This window comes from Myodes glareolus, chromosome 1 (genome assembly GCF_982192425.1).
Source record: "Myodes glareolus chromosome 1, mMyoGla1.1, whole genome shotgun sequence".
Classification (NCBI taxonomy): Eukaryota; Metazoa; Chordata; class Mammalia; order Rodentia; family Cricetidae; genus Myodes; species Myodes glareolus.
This window is the reverse complement of record NC_142026.1, coordinates 95384168-95407620: the sequence shown is the minus strand read 5'-3', so window position 1 is coordinate 95407620 and position 23453 is coordinate 95384168. Positions and strand designations below refer to the sequence as shown.

Sequence of the window (23453 nt, the reverse complement as noted above, 5' to 3'; positions counted from 1 at the left end):
GGACATCAGCAACATCAGCAGTAGATCCAAGAAACATTTGTACCATTATCAAGAGATCCAATGAGCACACCTGTAACATGACCAGCCTCAACAGTTATTACAAATATCCATTTAGCATTATAAGACTGCACTGACGGCAAAACCACAGTGTCAGAATGGAGTTCTCATTTCATCCAATAGGTAAACCTAGTGCTTAATTTTCACTGCACTTTTTAAAGATCTCTGTGAAGTATCATTACAGATATATTCAGTACCCGCCAACTAACACTTTCCCCTCAAGGTAGGAAATAAGGAATTCATAAAAGCCAAACATCAAGCTTGTCAAAATTTTGTTACAAAACATTTAAAGATATGCTTTAAATGTTTATGTAAAGACAGTGCAGAATTTTATACACATGTTACCTGTGCTGTATGTACAAAGTGAGAGACTCCACTACAAAAGGAAGGTGGCTTCTTCTGACCTGAAGCACAACTCCTGTGGCAATTCAGAAAACCCATATCACATTTAAACAGGCAACAAAGGAGACTGAGGGTAGGAGAGAGGAAAGAATTTAACATTAAACAATGAACAAGTCCTACAGAGAAAAGTAACTTTGCATTTCTTTCCAAGTGAGTGTGATTGCAGCTACCATCAAATATCTTACACTTGGGTAGAAAGAGGATGATGGAAACAGCTTTATCCTCACTTGCATCTGAAATAGATGGAGAACAGTTTAGAGTTCAGGGTGACTGAGCAGCAAGAACTTGGGGAAGCTGAGCATCCTCTACATAGGGAGAGGGTGACTTCACACAAGCTCAGCTCTTCTCCAAGGATGCTCAGCTCGCCTTCATCTGCCAGCCTGACTGAGCTTCCTCTGCAGCTTGTGGGTACCCTCTGGCACCCAGATCCACCTGTAGTGATGATGGTCAGCAGCAACCTGCTCACTAAATGCCAGTCAAGAAGGGACTGTCCAATGTCTGGGGTCCCCGGCTCGAGATTCTGTAAACTTTAAAGAAGCTGACCAACGTAGCTGACTCAGAGCCATCTGCCCTCAGCTTCCAACAATCTAAGCCTACACCAAATGAGAAAACTGTCACAGAAATGTAAGAAACAGGAAGGAGAGTGGTGGAAAGAGTGAGGGGGAAGGGCAAGAGAGAAGAAAACCATGAATGAGAAAAAGCCAGCACCAGAGGCTGGGTTTCTGACAGCCCGGCATTTGTTTCCACCAGTCTGCTTTAATGAATTCCAGGTGTCTGCTGGGCAAACCTCCCTGTCGTTTTCACTGGAAGGTCATGAGAGGAAAACCTATCTTTTCCCTCACAGGGCTGTGGCTCCATGTGTTGGGGCCCAGCTACTCCCTCCTGCTTTTGATCCTCAGTCTTAGGCTGCAGTTTAAAAGAGGAAAAGGCCCAAGAAGCCGCTGCAAGGAATTGCAATTGGAGCCACAGAGGCAAGGGCTGAGACAGGTCCCACAGTGCAACGAAACCGACTGGTTCATTTCAGGGCGACAGAGCTTTTTCTTTTTTTCCATCTCCTTATTTAGGTGTTCTATATTATTTTACAAATACACCCTAAGATGTCAGAAGCTTGTCATCCATAAGCAAGGATTTAATAATCTGTTGTAGAAGGAAAAAAAAAAGTACAACTACTTCTCTGTCCAAAAGTTCAACTTTTGTTCTTTCCCTCCCCAGTTCTCCCGATCCTTTGTAGCCAACTGGCTCCAACACAAGAGTGAAGTCATTTCTTTCGTCTGTGATTTATTTTCTGTCTCATGATAAAGAAGAAAAATACTATAAGGCAAACTCCTCAAAAACCCGACTCCAGAGCACCAGAATTGTTAAAATGGAATACTGTGCACCCAAGGATTGACAGTGTTGCAGCGTGACATCTTCCTGCATAACACAAATAGTAAATTCTTAGCAAAACCAAGTGCCAACTACATAATCTCAAGAGTTTTCTGTGCATTGCTTTGTCCCCATCATGAACCATCAAGGCTGCAAAGAGCCATCTATGTTTTACAGATGAAAAACCTTGTTTACAGCAGCTATAAAATGTGGCTAATTACAAACAGCAGAGCCAGGGCAGGGGAAAGATCTCCTCCGAGATGAATGTGTCAAGCCCATTTTCCCTGGGTTGACAAGTTACGAGGAAACCCCTCCAATCCCGCTTCTGGGAAATGCACAGTGGTTGCTTCCCAGCTATCAACTTCAACTTGAGTAAAATCCCCTCTGTTACAGTCATATCTTAAATCTCTTCAATGCATCTATCTCCACGTATGATTAAGTGGAACATGGTAAACTCACACTTCTCTGAAGCAACTAGACAATGGTGGACTCTAATAAGCAAGTGAGCCTTTTGTCTGATTCGCTTCAAGTTGTAGACCACCAGATACATATAACTAAACGTAAGGAGCCACCTGGAGAAATCACCATTACGAGAAGGCGCAGGTGATCCTACAGCTTGGAGGTAAACAAGTCCATATTTGGCATAGCCACTTGGGGTTGAGCGCCCTTGCCTGCACATGCGCAACTGAGCCTTGGTTCCCTAGCCTATCCCGAACCCCCCCCACCTCCCCGGGCACCAGCAGAATGTATTCACCAATCAGGACAGTTTCCGAGTCCCTCCACCCTTTAAAAGCAGCTGCCTCTGGGCCTTTCGCTCTCTCTCGCTTCCTCCCTCTCGGCCTTCTCCTGCTCTCCCATTCTCGCCCTCTCTCACCCCCCATCCCCCCCTTCAACCGAGTTGCTCCAATAAAGCGTGATTTGGGAAGAATCCTCGATTTTGTGGTCATTCCTGCTTGCTGGCCAAGCAGCAGCCCCGCAACTAAACAGAACAAGGTCACAGCAATCCATCAGCCAAAGACTTAATGAGACACATGACATGAAGGGATGCCGCCTGGCAGACAAGCATGCTGTCATTTCGTACGTAAAAGTCTACTAAAGAATTCAACGAGTCCAGGGGAAAACATGCATCGACTCCATTCCTCCTCCTCCATCCCTGCAGGTTTTAGTGAAATTTGCTCAGGGCAGCCTCTATGAAGGGAACCTATGCATGCACCAAACAACATAGTTCCTGTTCTCCGCCCAGTGTTGCTTGAAAAGCATCAACACAGCTCGTTAAAGGATGCACACGTCAAAGGATATTTTTGAGAGTACTGCGTCTTTGTGAAAATCTAGAAAGTTCTTCATGATCTCTGGGTCAGGAATAATTGTTCTTTTACAGAGCAACTGACCTGATTTTTATTTTCATGGACACTCTAAACTTCAAAACTAAGGAAGCCTATCATCTTGTTGCTAAATAAATAAATCAACCAATCTTAGGGTCCTCTTGTGAGTCACTCATGGTTACGGTGTGATGTGTCCTGGTGACTCTTATTCCTCTCCCAGTCCGTTTTCCAGCTCTTCACTGGCATCTCCCTCAGCTACCTTCAGGTTGAGTCTTGTATTACGTTTCTTTAATTTAGGCAAAGGGTTGTGGAGGTGAAGGCACAGCACAGGCAAGCACAGGTAAGCAAACAAACACACACACACATTAAGGAACTTTTAAGAAAGATAGAGTAATATGTGCTGGCCCTGAAGTCTCTCAGAATTGATCTTTATGGAAATCCATGTAAAATTTCTATGAAACACTTTTTAAAGTATTATTTTCTTGGCTTGAATTTAAATTCTTGATGGAAAAAATTATTTTCTTTATGTATAGTACACTTCTATGGTTCTTAAATTATATTTTGTTTAAATTTGTGTGTGTGCATGTATGTCCACGCCTTGGCATACATGTGGAGGTCAAAGGACAACTTGTGAGAATCAGTTCTTCCCTTCCACCTTGTGGATTTCAGGTCATCAGGCTTGGCGGAAACACATTTATCTCTAAGCCATAGCAAAGGCTCGAAATAATGCATTTTAATTAATCAAGTTTACAAAGTAAGCTACACACAACCTTGGCATTAACAAAAACAAGAAGGCAGGAAAGACTTCCTGGCAAGGATGTGGTTGCCTCCTTACGGGCAGAGAGAGCATACAAGCAAGCGCGTCTTCCTGTGGTGCCCAGGTGGAGAGACCCATAGAATTAAACACATTTCTCAACCACCCTGCCGTCGACAATCTTTCAGATTCCTTTCCACTGTATGGTGTAGGTGGTAAAAACATCACAGTTACATCACATTTTCAATTTAACTTCTCTTTCACAGTGGCTGCAGGGACCGAATTCTTTTTTACTGTTGTTGTTGCTGCTGTTATTTTGAGACAGGTTTTCTCTGTGTAGCCCTGGCTGCCGTGGAACTTGCTAGGTAGACCAGGTTGGCCTTAGACTCAGATCTGTCCAAATCTGCCTTCCAAGTGCTAGGCTTAAAGGTGAGTGCCACTATGGCTGAAATTCTAAAGTCACTCTATGGATGTGAACCTTTAAATCTATTCACTCATAAGTGGATTCTAACCATAATTAAAGGTCTTTGAGCCTATTGTTCGTGATCCTAGAGAAGCTAAATAAGAAGATGAACCTGATGAAGATTATTTAGCTATCCATCAGGAGGTAGGAAATAGACAAGAGTCCCAGGTAACCTCGGGTGCATGGGGGGCAGGTGGGAGGGTTGTTGGAAGGGGAGAGGGTTAGACAGAAGGGAGTAGGGGAGGAATGGGTAAAGCTAGGTGGCCTGGGATGGGGGGAGGGAGGAAGGATGAATATGGGATCAGGGAAGAATATATTTCAACTAAGGGAATCATTTTAGGGTTTACAGGAGACTTGATTATATATGGGATCCCAGGTCCAAGGAGAGATCCCCAGATTGTTCTCTGGACAGAGGGGAGGGTGCCTGAACTGGCCTTGGCCCATAACCATACTGATGAATATTTTGCTTATCACCATAGATCCTTCATCTGGCGAAGGACGGTGATACAGACGGAGACCCACATTGGAGCACCGGACTGAGCCCCCCAAGGTCCAAATGAGGAGCAGAAGGAGGAAGAACATGAAAAAGGAAATCAGGACTGCGAGGGATGCTATCACCCACTGATACAAGGGGACGGATCTAATGAGAGTTTACCAAGGCCAGTTGGACTGGGACTGAACGAGGACGTGATCTAACCAGATTCTCGGAATTTGGCCGGATTCACTGAATGTGGCTGGCCCGAAGACTTTCTGAAAAGCCATTGACTATGACACTGGGACTTGTTTCCTCTGCATATACTGGATTTTGGGGATCCAGTCTGTTTGGATACTCACCTTCCTGGACCTGGAGGGAGGGGGGAGGAACTTGAACTTCCACAGGGCAGGAAACCCTGACTGCCCTAAGGGATGGAGAGGGAGGAGGAGAGGGAGTTGGGAGAGTGGGAGGGTGTTGGGAAGAGGGGCGGAAATGGAAACTTTCATAATTTAATAAAATTACTTTTTAAAAAAATCTCTTTACTAACAGTCAATGGATTCAATAAATATGATGATTCATGTTGCCAATTTAACAGGCTCAACGAGATGAGTCTCTGGACCGCTTCTGAGGGATTCTCTTGATTAGGTCCACTGACACAGGAAGACCTACCCTGCACCATTCTGGAGGAAGGTTCAAGATTGCATACAAGGGAAGAGGCTAACTGACCATGGCACCCATCATCCGTGACCAGCTGCTGCTTTCCTGACTTCCTCATCACAATGAGCTGTACCCTCAGACTATGAGTCAAAGTAAACTCTTCCTTCACACTGCTGCTTGCCAGGCGTTTCATCACACAGTGAGGAAAGTACCACAGCTTTAACACCGAACCAAAGACACCCCGTTATTACTTTTCCTCAAGTCCTCCATCACAGCCTTACCACTAGGTTCTTGCACACACAAAGGATCCCGGAGGTCAAATGCTGCCTGTTTTAAAGGAGCATTGTCAAAGGCAAATGGAGAACAATTTGAATAAAGGTGATAAAAATCTCTGAACAACAACAACAACAAGCTATTTCCTTCTTAGAAACCTATGAATAACTCTTATACACTAATCAGGGCCTATGTCCTAGGTGAAAACAGCAGAGGCAATAATTGGCATCAGCTGTCGTTATTCTTCCAGCCTTATGACATTACGAGAACTTTCAGAGGACTAAGGACTGGTTGCCTCACTGCCTACTAATGGCCCTGTGAGGTAGACACGCCGCTGCTGTAATGTTACAGGCCAGGGTTGCTAAGTCTCATACTGAGAAATTTATCTGAAGCGATACAGAGCTCAGGAGGTGGGCCGAATGACTCCAGAGTCGGCCCCTTTGCACTGCTGTTCCCATAAGTCATGAATGAAAACCTTACTACATTATCTGCACACTCAGAAGCACCCACTGTGAGATTTCTCATCTCAGGTACAAACTTGAAAACTAGCGGGCCATTTCATCAACCCTGAATCCACATCGCTAGCACAGTAGACACTCAAAATGTCAGTTGATTAGGTGAAAAAGTATAATTTAGTTGGTTTTCCAAAGAGTAGAAATGCTCCTTAAGGAAAATAGAAAATATATTCCACATATGAAGCCACTGTAGGGATTTTTTAATTCTGTAATATTTATTATTTTTAAATACAGCCAGTCTTTGCTTTTCCTGAAATGGATAGGTGAACACTATATCCAGACTAAGACAATGACAACTCCCATGGTATACTTTTTGTATATAATGAAGAATAGAATTAAACTGGGCAATTTAAGGAAAGGTAACTGGAGTATAAAATATTCAGTCATGTTTTAAGTTGCATAAAATGATGATGCTCAACCACACACCTAAATAAATATGTAAGAGTCTAGGTTATAAGTAGCTAATATTTCTATAAGACCATTAAAAAACCACAACAAAAAAGGATCAGTTATCTAGAACTAAAACCCAGATATCAAGGCTCACTTTCAATTTCTAACCCCAGCTTAGCCTGATCAAGAGAAAGCAGTCCTACAAAATTCAGTTCAGCCTACTAAGTGACAGACTGGCTTTGGTCACCAGGTAAGAGCACAGTTAGTTAGGAGATCTCTTCCCAACTCTGCTTATCGGTAAATCTGTACTTGCAGAGACTATGTGAATGCTAAAATTTGTACTTGAAATTATTTATTTTCCTTCTTTTGTCAGAGGAGGTATTTAATCCTAGTGACAGTGTTCACTTATTAACTACATACACCCAGATGTGTATACTATGAAATTGTACTGGTCTTGTACAATTTTACTAACACTGTTATATTTGTGTTTAAAAATTTCAATACATAGATATTTTTTAATCTGTTAGTCTGTTGTGTGATGAAACAGGCTTTCTGCAGTAACTGTTTTTCTGGGGCATTTCACAAGCACCAGCATCTATGGAAAACACAAAGGCTATAACAGAGCAAACAGGGGCAAAAAGGGATTGCTTCTTTTTTTCTACTTAGTATAATATTAAGTTACTATCGCAATTGATAACGTCATCTCGTTGCTCAGACTTTCAGGTGAGTTTTCATGCATATTTCATTTTCTTTCTTGGTGTCAGAACTGGAATACAGTCTGATGCAGGTAACTCTGGGTCAGAACACATGACACACATAGCTAATGTCTATGTTTGGGACAAGTCACATCAAAACACTTGGTCCAACCTAAAATATCATAAACTCCAGAATGACTACATGCATTTATAGAATAACTACATAATTTTACAAATTACAATACCGTTGTTGTTCCACAGTTTTGTCCACTACGAGACATTAGACAGTTATCATAGGGCTGCAAATTGCTATGCCTCTTCTGTCACACCAAAATGTGTTTCATGTAAGATACACTCACCCATGGGACTGCTACAGATGTCCCTAAGCCTTTAAAACCAGTCCTCTCCCAGCCTACTACAAGTGGCAGCTTACATAGTTTTAGGACCATGTTTTATAAAATTTGTAAGCATTTTTAGCAACTGAGCTGTGAATGTGTATTAAGCTAGAGTTTAGGAAAAAATACCTACGGAATCCTGAGTTTGGTCAGCTCAAACCTTATCTTTCTAAAAGAAGATAGATAGAAACATGATTTATAAACAAATTAAAGTAACTGAAAGGAAACGGGAAGTTGGTTCTTGAATTTTAAACTCCTGAAAGTAAACCATGAGATAAGCGGATTTCTTCACACATGTGTACTGTAGCACTCGCTTTCCCACAGGGTTGGGCCCTCTGCTGATTCTTAAGTAGAATTTTGTTTATAAATTGCCAGTCAATCCCATCACAATGACTTTTATCTCTTTATTACCATAAAGTGCTCATAAATGCTAATTGGCTGAAAGGCCTTATAGGCAAAACATTTCCGTCAATTTGAGGTGTCAATCAAAAGCCCAACAGGAATCAATAAGAAACAGTCATGGATCATGTAGGCGGTGTTCTGCTCCAAGAAAGAGCATGCGCAGGATCACAACCAAGCTGACAAGTCCTTGTGCCACCCTAACATCAGCACAAAGTGCTCTTTGCTCACATGTTCACGGGGCTGCTGGTGTAAAGAAGCCTACGACACTGCCAATCATATAAAAGTTAGCACATATAACTGTCTATAGGGCACAGTGTCTGATAAGCAACTATGATACTGATTATGGGTTTATGAAATATGCTTCATTGTTATTTTAGAGGGTATTCCTTCCACTTACATAGAAAAATAACTATGGACATGTATACTGCATTATGTAGGCAGCAGCCTCCTAGGTTTAACACATGTCTTGTGGTTGAATTCATTTTATACTGCTTGCTCATCCTGGCCCTAGGAACAATAAGCCACATCCTATATAAATGACACCTAGGTTTGATAGTCATGCAAGATCAAAAATCACTTAGTGATGCATTCCTCAGAATATGACTCCATACGTAACTGTAAATGTAAATGTATGGACTCTATCCATAATGTAAATTAAACAAGGCAGAAAGAACTCTCAGCGATTAACATGATACTGGTTGCTCAATTCTGCAACTCTCCCGCCAGCACACCTTTGGTTAAGCTGCCTTTCAACATGCTCCTTCTAAATTGAAACATGTTAGGCCTTTTGAAACTGTTAGATATTCTTCCTTCCTTCCTTCCTTCTTTCCTTCCTTCCTTCCTTCCTTCCTTCCTTCCTTCCTTCCTTCCTTCCTTCCTTTCTTAAATTGAGACAGACGCTCAAGTATCAAAAGACCAGTCTCACATCCACTGTGCAGCTAAAGATGACCTTGCCTTTTCTCTATCCCCAGCTCTTCTGTTGGATTTAAGAGCATGTAACACCACCCCTGGCTTACTTGGTAGCAGGACCAAGCCTAGGACTTCATGCATGCTAGGCAGTCATTCTACCACCAGAACTAGATCCTTACCACTTGGATCATTCCTTTAAGCGACAAGATTAACACAGTAAGAAGGAAAAGACAAAAATCTACCAACTAGGCTGCGCTGCCATCCTTTCCATGTAGTCTTTGGCCATGTCTCGGGCTTCAAGGTTCTCAGGGTACAGCACGCAGAACATTGCCAAGGCACCCAGGTTATTGCCGTAGATCTCATTCCAGCGAGCACTGTACTCCTTGTGATCCCAGGGAGGGAGGTACTCCAGGGGGTTAGACAGCATGGTGTGCACAGCCTCCGTGAGCCGAGCGGCGATGTGCTCATGGGAACTGGCAGCCCTTAGCTGGAGCTCTGCCACCTCTCTCCTGGAGAAGTACAACATCGGGTGGCTGTCATAGTTGGCATTGGTGAAGGGAATCATAACTTCTGGGTTCTCGTCGGTAATGTAGGCTGACACAAAGCAAAGCAAACATATGAAAAACACACTGGGGGCCCCCCGTGTGTGAGCCCTCATCGTGGCATCAGATCTCCAAATCTCCAAGGCAGCCAAACCATCTTCGAACGATCCTACAGGAGACACAGGATAGAGTATGTCAGTCACGCCGGGTGGAAGTGCACAGCAGACAGCTACCTAACTTCCTCTAAAGACTAAACACTGGAAAAGTAATCTTATGAATTTTTAACATGCTGCAAAAAGCTAAATTAGGGAGAAACTTGCTAGAACCCAGCGAGGTATGATTTTATAGACATAAGCACACTCTAGCAGATGGAATTCATCATGAAAACACAACTTTGGATGTATGGAGGAGGGAAAAATACGATGTTTTTCTCATAAATTATCAGGAAGAAAAGTTGAGATTTTTTTTATGGCATTTCAGACATTAATACATAAACCACAATAACCAAAAGGCTGTGGTACACCATCTGTCTTCTGGAAATCTGAGAAGGCATTGAGAAATGGGGAAAATCCTGTGTTTCCTAACCCAGCCTCCTTCGCCACAATGATGTCCCTCATCTTTACATTTTACACCCCGAACCAGGCATTGGGACCGGCATGACTGTGGGAGCCTATGCGGACAAAACCGTTTGAGCAAGGTTAACCATCCTCTTTGTGGCTGCAGAAGGTGAGCTAGAGAAGACAGAAGAATCTGGCCCCAGCTCCCTGGGCTGACGTCAGCTCCTCCCAAGTCCAGACTCGGGGCTCTGGGACTGGGAAGTTGGCATGCCTTCATTCAGAAGAGAAAATCTCAGTGTGGAAAGACTGGATGACTTGAGGATGCTCTTTCCCCTCATTATTTCCAACCTCTGGATGATTTGTCATTTTGCATCTAGGATTTTGGTGCCACTCAGGAAGTTAGATAATTGAAGCAGTTGTTCTTCTTTATAGCTCTTTCTTCCCCTCAGATGGTATATCTGTGCACTAGCAAAAAGAACAACCTTCAAACAGAAGCACACACATGCACAAAGGAAAAAAGACACACACACACACACACACACACACACACACACCCTCAGCATTGTCTATGTCCCACATCTGGGATAAAGCAGGCATAAAATCCCTCAGAGGAATGTCAGGGAATTCCTAAAATTCTTATGAGGGGAAAGGTTAGAAAAAGCAGGCCAGAAAAAAAAAATTTACGTAAATAATGAACAGTGGTTTTCAATTATTAAAAGGAAAAGCTGATGGTGAACCCAAGTGATTTTTTTCCAAGGAAAAATGGCCTCATCCCAGACAGATGAGAGAAAAATAAAAATGTGATACCAAATTCAATCCACATTCTCAACTTGCTCCATCTCCCACGGAGCAGAGCATGGCATCGCTTGTGGCTCTCTTATTTTGGTAATTTTTATTCTTTAGTGTTCTTAGAATATAGATACACATATGAGAAAACGTAATGGCAGGGGTTTGGTGACACATTTTAAGTTCAAGAACAGAATTTTTGACGAATAAAAAACATGAATATAGTCATACTAAATAGGATCTACAAGAGAGAAATGACTCCTGTACTCTGGCAGTATTATGTCTAGCACCCAACGCTTCAAGGCGGCTGGCTAGATCCTTCAAGGTCAGAAGACCCAGCCAAAAGAAACAGTCTTCTGTGGTTACACAGAGGAGGGTGTAGTCTCTGGCAACACAGAAGTGGTTGGAGTAAAAGAACGCTCATCCCACCCCCTCACCCCCACCAGGGGATTGCCTTTTGCTTCCATCAAGAGAACAATACTGCTAGCATTTTTTTTTAAAGCACGTGTGTGTATGAACCTTCAACATCAAGGCAGGATGCTGTCATCAGTGCAATTAGCAGAGTCGGGTAATCAGGCATCCCAGGTGAGGACAGGTTGGAAGCTCTTTTTTAATTGGCCCCATATGCACACCGTTCCGATTCTCTCAAAGGCTGGGTTTTTCAGAACACGGCACAGCAGGAATGGGGTGACTCAGGCTACTGGGGAGAGGGAAAGATTATGTAGAGACCAGAATTTTTCCATCTCAAGTTTTGGTACAAACATTCCCCCAACATGACAAAGCCTGGTAGGTTTTATTTGCTGTTTCCTCTTCCCCGCTGCACACCACATACTGCCTAACCTACCCAGGCAGTTCACTGAGATAGCAGAGGCTATTTATCTTAGAGTCCTGAAAGACTGTGGGTGGACATATCCTACTTAATCAAACTCATCCTGTGACCCCAGCCACTTTTGCCGCTATGCCCCCACTTATTCCAGACTTTGCCTGCATCTGCCTAAACAATAAAAGAGGTTCCAGAAACAGACAGAGTCCAGTCAAGATTTTGGATGCTATCTCCTTATGAGAACTATTTTGGACGCTTCCTCAGGTACTTCTCCTCATTCATCAGAGGACGGAAGAGCAGAAAGGCTGGGATTTGCTACACTTTAAAGCCTGCTGGGAAAATCGCTCAGGTCAGTGCAGAACCCACAGACATCTGCACAAAACACATCAACGGATGGGCTAAGGAGCAAGGGCCTGGCATTTACTGGCCACAAATTACACATTGCCTTCCTAATGTCTCACACAATGTGTCGGGTTCCCACCATTCTCCCAGCTAACAAGACCTTCCTTTACCTACCCACAGCTACTCCTAGACTGGCACAAATGAACACGCTAGCTGGGTTCAGCTATCTACACATCTAGTCTCCCAGAAGCCAGGAATGCTCTCCGCACATGTGGAGCTCAGCACTGAATCTGATGCCTGAATATTCAGATGCCACCTCAGAACTAAATTCCAGCTTGGGAGTTGGTAAAGTCTCACCACTAAAATGAGCAAGAAGAAATCCTGTTCTTCCTTATATGAAGCCAAGGCAAGTTTAAAACTTTCCAGAAAGAAAGAAAGAAAGAAAGAAAGAAAGAAAGAAAGAAAGAAAGCAAGCAATCTCGCCAGGAAAGTAATAGGAGAAAACACCCAGGTCTAGAAACTTTAGTAACCTTAATGTGATGTTTTAAAACAAAATGAAACAGAAGTCTGCCTCAAACTTGCTTTAACCTACAGGACACCTGGTTCTCATTCATTAGTTGTAAATGTCTAGCAAATTCTAGCAGACAAAATCCCATTTCCAGTCCTTGGATTTTTCCATCAGTGGTCCACCCTAGCCACCCTGTGTGAACACTTTAAAACGAAAAGAAAGGCGCGCTTTCCAAGATCATTTAAAGTAGACCCAAAGCAGGCATGTTGTAGAGCAATTTCATGTACTTATGTCAATAGACATTAGGAAAGGCTGCAACCACCGTAGCATATCTGGGCTACACAGTCAAGTCTCAGAGTTTAAAAACAAAACAACCCGAGACCAACACAGAAGAGATGTTGACTGTGGTATCTGTCATTGTGGCACCTTAATGAACACTTTGGGAGACACTGAGAATGCTCAGTAAGACACTGGCTTAAGAAAAGCATTAATGCGTTTAGAACCCTCATTCTCCCATTACCCCCTTCCCCATCCTCCAACACACAGAAACAAGTCTGGACTTGGAGACATCTAGAGAGGATCTCTCAAGAGATCCCCACCTTAGCTCACTGTTGCAGAGACAGCAGAGCTCTGATTGCTCACTGGAACCTCTGGCCTAGTTCAAGAACATGGCATTTTAATTTGGCAAAATGACTAGACACACTTAGCAGCTGAGCCTGGTAACGCATCGCTTACCCAGAATTCCATCCTTGGGGAGTTTCTGAAGGGTCTCATGAGCCTAATTTTCCTGCTTTTCTTTCCTCTTCTCCACGAAGTCCACTGCCTTGCAGAATTCAGCTGTCTTCCTCATTCTTTTCTTCCCACACAACACACATCACTAAAACATTCCTATGTCTTTGCTTACTCAGTAGATACACTGTAGTAATTTAAGAATCACTGTTACTACAAGATACTTCAGATAGCGCTGGGATGCCAGCCACCAGCTGCAGCCCAGTTCAGTATCACGCTCAAGCCCAACCAGTTATAATTATCTTAAGCAGATCTTCACAATGCCACACAGCCCAAATCATTCTGCTGAATTCTGGTTCCAATAATCCACCACAGCTGCTACCACTGCTAACACAGAAACTGTGGTGCTGGGATCGAAATGACTTTCCCATATCTGATATTCAACGTTACAATAACAATGTGGCAAAGAAGCATCCTTTGCCTCCATAACTGAATACATTCCAGAAGCAGAACTAGAATTTAAACCCTAACCAAAGTTTTTGTTTTTTTAACAAACAGATTTTTCAAAGCATTTTAAATCGGAAGCTTCACTCCTGCTAACTTTACATAAGGCATGGAAGGAATGTGGTGAAGAACTGAGAACCAAGCAGTGAGCAACTGGGACTACGTATAGAATGAAGCGCATGGTACCACAAAAGCCCTTTCAACTTCTCCTGCTTTAGAAAAGGGCGAGTATAGTTGACAGAACAGAAAAATGGCCCTGAAGAAAGTGAAACATGACCCAAATGAAAACGGATTAAAAGCCCTCTTAGGTGCCCAATCTCTTAGGAGCACAGCACAGTGACTAACTGTGCAGACTGGGGGCTTGTGTAGACACCAGTGCAAATGCCAGCTGTGCTGTCTGCTGGTTTTGATCAGCTGACTTGATTCTCAAAAGCCTCCATTCCCTCCTTTACAGGGCGGTACCTATTTCATGGGGTGATTAAGTGTAGGTGATGCCCTTAGCCTAGAACCTGACAGGGAGGGAGAGCTCAGTAAGTACTTATTTTTAATAAAAGATGAAAAGTGTCACTCACTTAGGACTATGTTAACCTATCAGCAAAAGATAGGAAAGACACTGCATATTTCACAGGCAAAAATTGAGAATCAAAGTTGTCAACTGGCCAGGGCAAGACCACCAGGCTCATCAGCCACTTAACTAAAAGGCCGCACAATGTGCTCCGATGTCTTCCATGCATCACGGATACTAAGCACATCACTCACAGGGAACGTTCTAAACACATTAAGGCTTTTCCAAAGCCATTGTCTCGCTGAGCATTCTCAATGTTTCCCAAAGTGTTCATTAAGGTGCCACAATGACACATACCACAATCATCATCTCTTCTGTGTTCATCTTGGGTCGTTTCTTACCTCCAAAAAAGAGTAGCAGATAAGTAGATAGACCATAACCAGAGTTTGCTTATTTCCCAAGGCAAGTCAGTTTTGGAGGACATACAGTAAATGTTCAGGCTCTGTGACACAACAGGGGCTGGGAAATTCAGCATGGCTGGGAAGCTATTTTCCAGCAACACGTTTAGATCATGGAAGGAGTACATGTAGGCTGGGGTGACATTTGCTGTCACTGCCACAGCCAGTGACAGTGCTCCGTGGAGGATGAAACCTTGACTCAGTCACTATCACATGCACCTCAGCTGACAATTCTGGGAAATGAGATAGTACCTACTGTTTTATCAATACCACATATGTATTTAAGTAAATGACTGTGCTGACCTTCTAGCAGATTGTGAAATGTTTCCGGCTCCATAGAAAATGGCCATGAAGTAAATGATAAGATGCTTGCTTGGCAATTAAAGAATTCAACAGAACAAAAACAACAGGAAGAGCCCAGGGTGTGGGCCAACTTGTCCAGTCAAGATCTTTACTGCACTTGGGAGGAGGTTACACTACCAGCATCTGTCCCAGATGCCTTCCTGGTCTTCAAGAACAATTTTTGTTTGCTTGTTTATTTGTTTGTTTTTCAAGACAGGGTTTCTCTGTGTAGCCTTGGCTGTCCTGGATCTCACTCTATAGACCAGGCTGGCCTTGAACTCATAGAGATCCGCCTGCCTCTGCTTCTCTAGTGATGGGATTAAAGGCATGCACCACCACCGCCCGGCATAAAGAGCAGTTCTTAAAGCTGAAACGAGCCACATGAACATTCCCTTCACAGCTCCTGCTACCCAGATGAACCACCACTCTCTGCCCACAGCAGCTGCTCTGGTTTGCCCTGAGCGGAGGAACTAGTTCATGACCAGAGCACTTTAGTGAACGCCAGGCTGGTCTGTCCATTTCCATAGGAGGCACAAATTAGCCAGACCATCGGCAGAAGGTCTTAGCTGTTGACATCCTCTTGCCTAGAAACGTGAGCACTGGGGAGGTCAGTGCTGAGCCCCTGCCTCGATCACATTTCCATCTACTCCAAGTTCTCTCCCCTGATACATCTCCGAGAAGCTTCTAGGCCAACCGTGATGGACCAGACAGAGAGTCCTAACACATGTCAAGCAGAGATACACATTCTTTTGCCTTCCATTTTGGACATGAGCCTCAGAGAGACTGCCTGTCACATGCCTGGGGGACATCTTGCTGCCATCCCTGTGGTGTACTTCTTCACACTTAGTTTAATTAAGGGAATGTACATTTTTTTAAAAGTTCTTACTACTTTTTTTTCTAAATTTCAGCTTTAGTAAATAGATAATTAAAATAATCTCTGAAAAACAAATCTTCAACAGTCAGTAAAACCTTAAACGTCTCATAAATTTTTGTAGTGAAATAAATCTACCCTTCCTCTTAACTATGTCAAATCCTAAGAAAACATGGTTTGGGTACCGTATAATCATCCCCGCTGTTATGTTCCCCAGTGTGTGGAACCCCTGCAGTCAAACAGAAAAAGAAAAGCCATGCGCTCTTAGCCAAACCTGAGAGCTTCGTTCACTGAGCAAACTTACTATTTCTTATTTAAGGGTAAAGTGAACCATACCTCCCCTCAGAGCCGTTTTCACACGAAACTCCACAGTATGAAATGACCGCATGTGGAACCCTCTAGAGTCAGACACGTTCCTAAAGGAGTAATTATAACCCTGGGCCCCCACAGCAAAACCACACGGAAGGTAATAATGGTGTTTGACGTCATCGCACATCAGCAACGCTTCAGTTTAGGTTTTAAGTGCAGCCTTTTGCAATCAAAACGCATTCCGACCCCTGCCTCCCGGTAGGCTCTCGAGCAGGTAGCACAGGTTTTCATAAGATAACTTGAAGTCCACTTTCCTCTATTCAACTCTCTTAGGTGAGACTAGCAATTCTTCTAAATTATGTCTAAAGATGATTTTCTAATGTAAATCAGAAGCCTCCATCACCCGTTTATTTACCAGAGATCCGCTAAGTAGGTGATTCAGTAGCTACCAACCCATATGTAAGATTTAGTTGAAGAAGTCTGTTTGGTACATATGGCTGTAACGCTGAGAACTGTGAAGATCCAGATCTGGTCATGGTTGGGAAAAACCACAGAGATAGCTGACCTGAGCTAGTGGGAGTTCACGAACTCTGGACTGACAGCTAAGGATCCTGCATGGGACAAAACTAAGCCCTCTGAATGTGGGTGACAGTTATGTGGCTTGATCTGTTGTGGAGGAGCCTGGCAGTGGGACCAGGAATTATCCTGGGTGCATGAACTGGTTTTATGGAGCCTATTACCTACCATGAGATTCCTTGCTCAGCCTTGATACAAGGGGGAAGGGGCTTGGTCCTGTCTCAACTTGGTGTACCAGACTTTGCTGACTCTCCAAGGGAGGCCTTACCTCCTCTGAGAAGTGAAAGGAGGAGGGCAGGAGATGGGGAGGGAGAAGGAACTGGGGCTAGTATGTAAAATTAAAAAACTGAAAACAAAAAAATAGGATCCAGATCTGAGATCTGGGAAGATGGTTCAATGTGTAAGTGTTTGCTCTGCACTCATGAACTTAAGCTTGAATTCCCCAGTACCCAGGGTAGTGTGTTCCTGCAACCCCAGTACTAACAGGATGTAGACCCAGAAATTCCAGGACTCATTGGCCAGAAGCTCTAACCAAAATGGGGCGCTCCAGGTTCAGTGAGCGACTCTGTCTCAACACATAAACAAGCAAACAAATGAATAAATAAAATGGAGAGAGAAGAAAAAAATCCCCAAGGGAAAACTCTAGCTTCTGCATGTGCACACATAGATGAACACACTCATTTATGCTCTCCCACGTGTACATACACACCCATTAATTAACTAATATTACTAATTACAGAAAATTAAAGACAGCCTTTGAAAGAGTGATTACCACTTAAAATGTGAAAAGAAAGCAAAATCTTTATCACTTCTGTGGTGGCAAAGAGCTCAAGGCGGAGGTAGAAGAACACAGTCGGTAAGGACACTGCTGGGCATTGGATTTACTTACAAAGCAGGCAGAAGTAAATTATAGGGATACTACCTTCCCAGGAACACTACAAGTAAATTGTAGTGTGTTTAGCAGTCTAACATGGTCTTCTGACTGGTGCACTCTACAGTTTTAACTGTCTTTCTTAGTAATGGTCGTCCAACAAAAGACCCAAAGGTACTTTTGCCATTTTAGTTATAATATTACGTGCAGAGTAACTTAAAATTATGTATAATTCAGTGTATGCTTATATCCTGAATTTTTTAAATGTCACAATTGATGGATATTATACATTTCAATGCACTGTTACCCAGATCTGAGAGATCACCTCCCTTTCCGTGATGGGAATAAGGATGCTACATTCTGCTGCATAGCAAGCAGCTGCTAAACTCAGAGTTCCATGCTTGGCATCGAGTGCACAAGTGAACAGGAAACTATACTATTGTGATATAGTTGACCTCACATGCCTAGATTTTAAAAAACCACAGAAACGCACTCCTGGTTCTGTCTATAAGGTGTTTCGAAAGGTTTAAAGGAGGAGGAAAGAACCAAGTAAGTCTGAATGACATCAGCATCTTCCATGGGTCCTAGACGGAAGAAAAAAGAGAAAAGAGGAGAGAGAGCTCAACACCACCAGTATCCGTCTCTCCCTGCTTCCCAAATGCACACACCATGGGACGAGCGGGCTCACACTCCTACCACTGCAGCTGCAGCTGTTCCCTGGCTGCCATGTCTCCCCCTCATGACCGACTGACCTCACCTTTAGACCATGAACCACAATGAACCCTTCCTTCATTAAGCAGTCTTCGTCAGGTACTGAAAAGTAATTAATACACCCTACGGCAAATACCTAAAGAAAGAGGCACCTGTGGGGTTTTGTAAACTGCAGTACCTAGATGACTGTCTGGCAATCACGATGAATACTTGTTCTCTCTCAGTCCAAGGCAACTTCTTTAACTATCATTCCTAGCCACAGAAGAAAAGTCACAATCTGTTTTTTCAAGGTTTTGTAAAGGACAACCAAAGATTTTGTAGAGGAGTTCGAAGGACCAGCTCTAGATTTCTCAGCAAGAACTGCGTCCATGCGCAAACTTACAGCACTGTGGACTGAAAATAAAGGTCAGAAAAGACAGCAATAAGGAAGTCAAGGGCTAAATTTTACTCTTACAGTTTCAAACACCAGTTTAATTCAGCCACGAAATGTTCAAGGAAACTACAGGAAAAACTTCCTCCCTGCCATAGATTTATGAAGGCAGAAAAGAGGCTACAAGAGCCCTCAGGGGAGCCAACATAGTTTGTTTCAAACTTTCTAGACCTACTTCATTTAAAATGTGCTAAAAATGTTATCCTGACTCTTCAACTTGCTGATGTGAAAGTAAATGGACTTATATCTATAAAATGTTTGTTCTGTGATGTTTTAACATAATCAACGCCTAAGTCAGAAGGGCTGAGGCTCTGTTTGGAATTGAATCCTAACATCACCCTATCCTCAGCTATGCTCCTGTTTAAAGTAACACCACCTCGCCCACAGGGTCTCTGTGATGCTTTAATTGACTGATACATTTGAAGCATTCAAAGGATGTGCAGGAGTCAGAAAGAACTCAGAGAATGCTAGCAGCCACCATTGTCTTCTCCAGGAGAACATCATAGCCCAACGGGAGGAAGTGCACCATGACCCCTCAAGGAAATGGGCCATCACAAAACCAGAGAACTTTACTCCCAAAATAGGTACAGTGCACTGTTTACTTAAAAATCTTCCGTTTCTTCAAGGCCCTAACAGCCAAATATTTTGACAAATATAAAGCGAACATTTGATTCTAAGACAGCACTTCCTCTTCAACTGCATGTTGAAAACCTTAGGACTACAGAAAAAAGAAGTTTTCAAATCTAATGCGATTTCATCAATTGTAGCTTAAGGAAAAGACTGCTGAAATGTTTGTGCCTACACAGAACAAGACATTAAATGAGGAAACAGTAGTCCCAGGCAGATGTTGAGGCAGGAGGAAACTCTGTGAGTTCGAGGCCAGTCTGGACTATGCAGGGAGACTGTCTCAAAGAGAGGGTGTATATGTGTGTGAAATTTTACTTTTTAGAGATGGGACATTTAATGAAAGTAAATTTTCCACTTCCTATCAATGAGAACATACATTAACTAAAGCTAAGTTCATCTTCCATTCCACACTTCCTCATTCTGATTATTTGAAATCACCCTCAATGCATTCCTTTCTTGAGTCTTCTATACCCAGTTTCACATCCCACATTGCTCTACTTTGTCAAAACAGAGTCCTATGGAGACGGCTCTAGGGCTAACCAATTTCCAGACTCCATTTCCATCTTTTGGTCTCTTCCCTGAACCCAGCCAATGCCACACATACTTGTAGGTCAGCTCTCTTTTTTCCTAGACCAGAATTTGCAAAATCCTATGGGTGAGTCAGAGACTATCGCAGATTTTCGGGGAACTGTTGTGAAACACATCTAACCTCTCTTGCGTCACTCATGAATTTTGCTGCATATGTCTTGAAACGATGCAAAACTGGAGTATGTACAGTGTTTCACTTCTGAGTTTGGATCCTGCAAGTTTATCCTCTAACAAAACAAAACGGCCTAGCAGACCATCCAGGAAAGGGTTACCTCCCCAGGCCCCAGCTACTTCAACCTCACACAATCAGGAGAGAAGCCAGATTTCAGGCCTGATCTGGGAGCAGCCCACGGGAGACAGCTCTGTGATCCTGGCTTATTCTCCCTGATAAGGTTTGTTGCTGTATATATTTGGTGGTCAAATGATACTAGTTCAATCAGTTATCTGCACTGTAAGGGTGGGTGCAGGGTGGGGTGGGGTTTGAGTAGCTGGCATCAGCAAACAGGTGTGGCATGCATAGATGACTTGAGTAAGACAGCTAGGCAACAAGGCTCAGGTGCACTTACCCAGCCAGAAACACTGCACATGGCCCCACAGTGGAGGGAACACCTAGGAGTTTGACCTTGGCGTCTCCGGAAGTTTTGCTTCCTATGCCTTTCCTCTGCCCCAGTACCTCTGCCTAGTGATTATGTTCATCAAAACTATGATTATAATAAATTTCACTGTCCATCCAAAGAGTCACTGACTTGAATGGGGTAATAGGGACTTCCAAATTCACATCCTGTTCTTTTTAACCCCTTTGGTGGAATCATTTACAGTCTCACTAGAATTATGAGCATCCTGTCCCAATACTTTGGCCATTAGAAACCTTAAAGTTTATTTATCTACAGGGGGAGCATGCACACACCACAGTGTGAATGTAGAGGTCAGAGGACACCCTGCAGGAATCAGTTCCCTCCTTCCAGCATGTGGGCCCCAGACTGGCAGACTTAGAGGTAAGTACCTTCATCCTCTCAGCCATCTCAAACAATCCTCCCCCGCCACCCCCAGTCCTCAAATAGTTATCAATAATAAATTTGCCTCCTCTGCAGCCTTTTCATATTCTTAAATATCTTTACACGTACTTGCTTTTTATTTTTTAGATTTTTTTTTTCTTCCAGATTATAGTTCCCTCAAAATTCCCTGGGTACTTTGCAAACATCCTCCTGTGAATCATAATCAAACTCAAAATACAACAGATTCTCTTTGTAAAACAATGGTCCATCCATGTAATTAACCCAAAGACACAGAACTGCCGGCGCAGACATACCCCACCTCACCTACCCCCATCTCCTATTCCAACCAACCCTGTGGCGAATTCAGGCCAAACTCTGTTTCTCCCTGTTTTTGGACCTAAACTGTTAACAAATGTTGGCTCTTTCTTCAAGTCTGTCCACTTCAAACACTGCTGTAATAGCCCAGCCCATACCAAGCTCTACCTGCAAGAGCTTTCAAAACAGTCACCCAGGCTTCAGTTCCTCCCTCCCATAGTTCTTCTCAACATAGACGCTGGATCCTGGCCAATCACAACTTGGATCAAGCCTTTCACTATTGAAAACGCTCCCAGGGCATCTTCACATGCTATTAGAATATCATAGGGGCGGCAGAAGTACATCAGTGACAACCGGGAGGCCAGCATGGGGGAGAGAGTGCTTAATATTCAGGAAACATTCAGCAAGGATTTACTGAATGGATGAATTTAATTGTGTGTCAAGATGTAAGCCTTTAAATACTCAGAGATAACTATTTATATAACTCTGCAGCTACCTAAATAGAACTCAAGAGAAAGAAGCAATAAAAATCTTTCTTTGACTATCAAAACAAACCACTCGGGGGGTAAAACGTACCACAATGCTGGCATCTCCAGGGCTGCTTGGCAGTGTCATCACCAGACTTCACTAGAACTTTGTGTATGCAATGTCCTCCCAAGAGTCCCTCTAAGTCCCGTCCTAGGCCGCCTTGTGACTAGACTAGCTTTACCAATAAGCCTCTCCACACCACCACCAAGCCTGGTGTGCTCAAGAGCACTTCCAGAATGCCCTCGTTTCCCCACATCCTACAGAGGGTTTTCATGAGTCTCCTTGGGTCTTTTTTAAAAACACTAAAACACCTGGCCCATTATATAGGTTTAATACAGCCCAGCGGTAATGGGCTCTCTGCTGGATGATCTTGGCATAATTGCTTTTATTCACATCATTCTATTCTGAAATTTAAAGTCAGTCCCTTTAGCCCTATTTCCAGCAATAATTACCATTTTAGTTGTTTAGTATAGAGGCTTTGTTAGTATTACTATTTCTAAGATTTAAAAATAAATCTTCTTCTGCCTTGCTGTTAGACTGTGCTAAGAAAGTTATTATGATATTTATAGCTAAGTTACTATTGGGAAACACGTTTTTGAGGCAACAAAGGAATGTCGAAGACAGGATGAATGAATGACCTAGATGAACAGGATAAAAACGAGCTCCCACAGACATTATAATTCAGTTCTCTACCTAGAAGGAAAGGGTAAACATATACATGCCACAGGGTAGTACAAAAGATGTATCATATGTGATCATATGAGCAAGGCTCCCAGAGCTGTGACTGCATGTAGCAGGTAGTTACCTAAAAGTGCAGACTAGAAGAAGAAAGTAGAGAGAGAGCCAAGGGAAGGGGAAGAGGAGGAGGGGAGAGAGGAAAGAGGAGGAGAAACAGTCCAACTCAGAGCGGAACAGCCAAATGTTGAATATTTATGTCAATGTACAAGGTCAAAAATGTTGGACTTGGTGTCTGTGTCCTCATTTTCATGTGTCAGTTGTCCTTTGAGATGTCTTTAGCATCCTATGCTGACAATGTTAGCATCACTATATGTCCCTCCTAACCCTCATCTCTTGTGCAAACTTTTCTACCCAAGTCTCCATGCTCTCCTTACCACTTCCATCCCATCTCTACTCACAGCTGGCTTCCCCCAGCTACTTCTTTTGGTCACACCTGACGAAATTCTCTTTGCCTGTGTTGGAGATGACTCCTTTTCAAGTGCTCTTCTCATGTCTTGTCTCAAATGTATGTGAGGCCACATAACTGCCTCGGTTACATGAAGAGCGGTAAGTGGACAAAGGACCATTGGGTCAGTTGACAGCTTTCTGAGGTACCTGACTCTTCTGGTGACACCCACTCCCTGTCCTGCTCCTGCATGGAAGACAAGTGTCACATTCTCCCACTCCACAAGCAAGCCGGAACCAGTCACTTCAATCCATGAGGGCACTGGTTTTCTAAGTAACT

The 23453-nt window shown here is 43.2% G+C and overlaps 1 protein-coding gene across 2 annotated transcripts in view; it reads right to left on the bottom strand.

Annotated features, from left to right (window-relative positions):
* Dse (dermatan sulfate epimerase) overlaps positions 1-23453 on the bottom strand; it is a 56471-nt gene that overhangs the window by 22689 nt on the left and 10329 nt on the right. The window contains exon 2 of one of the 2 annotated variants that reach the window (XM_048425134.3): positions 9317-9785. In XM_048425134.3, the coding sequence (XP_048281091.3) occupies positions 9317-9732 (416 nt within the window). In that variant the 5' untranslated portion in view covers positions 9733-9785. Of the gene's footprint in view, positions 1-9316; positions 9786-23453 lie in introns of those variants that run through there. The other variant, XM_048425136.3, reaches the window with a different exon arrangement.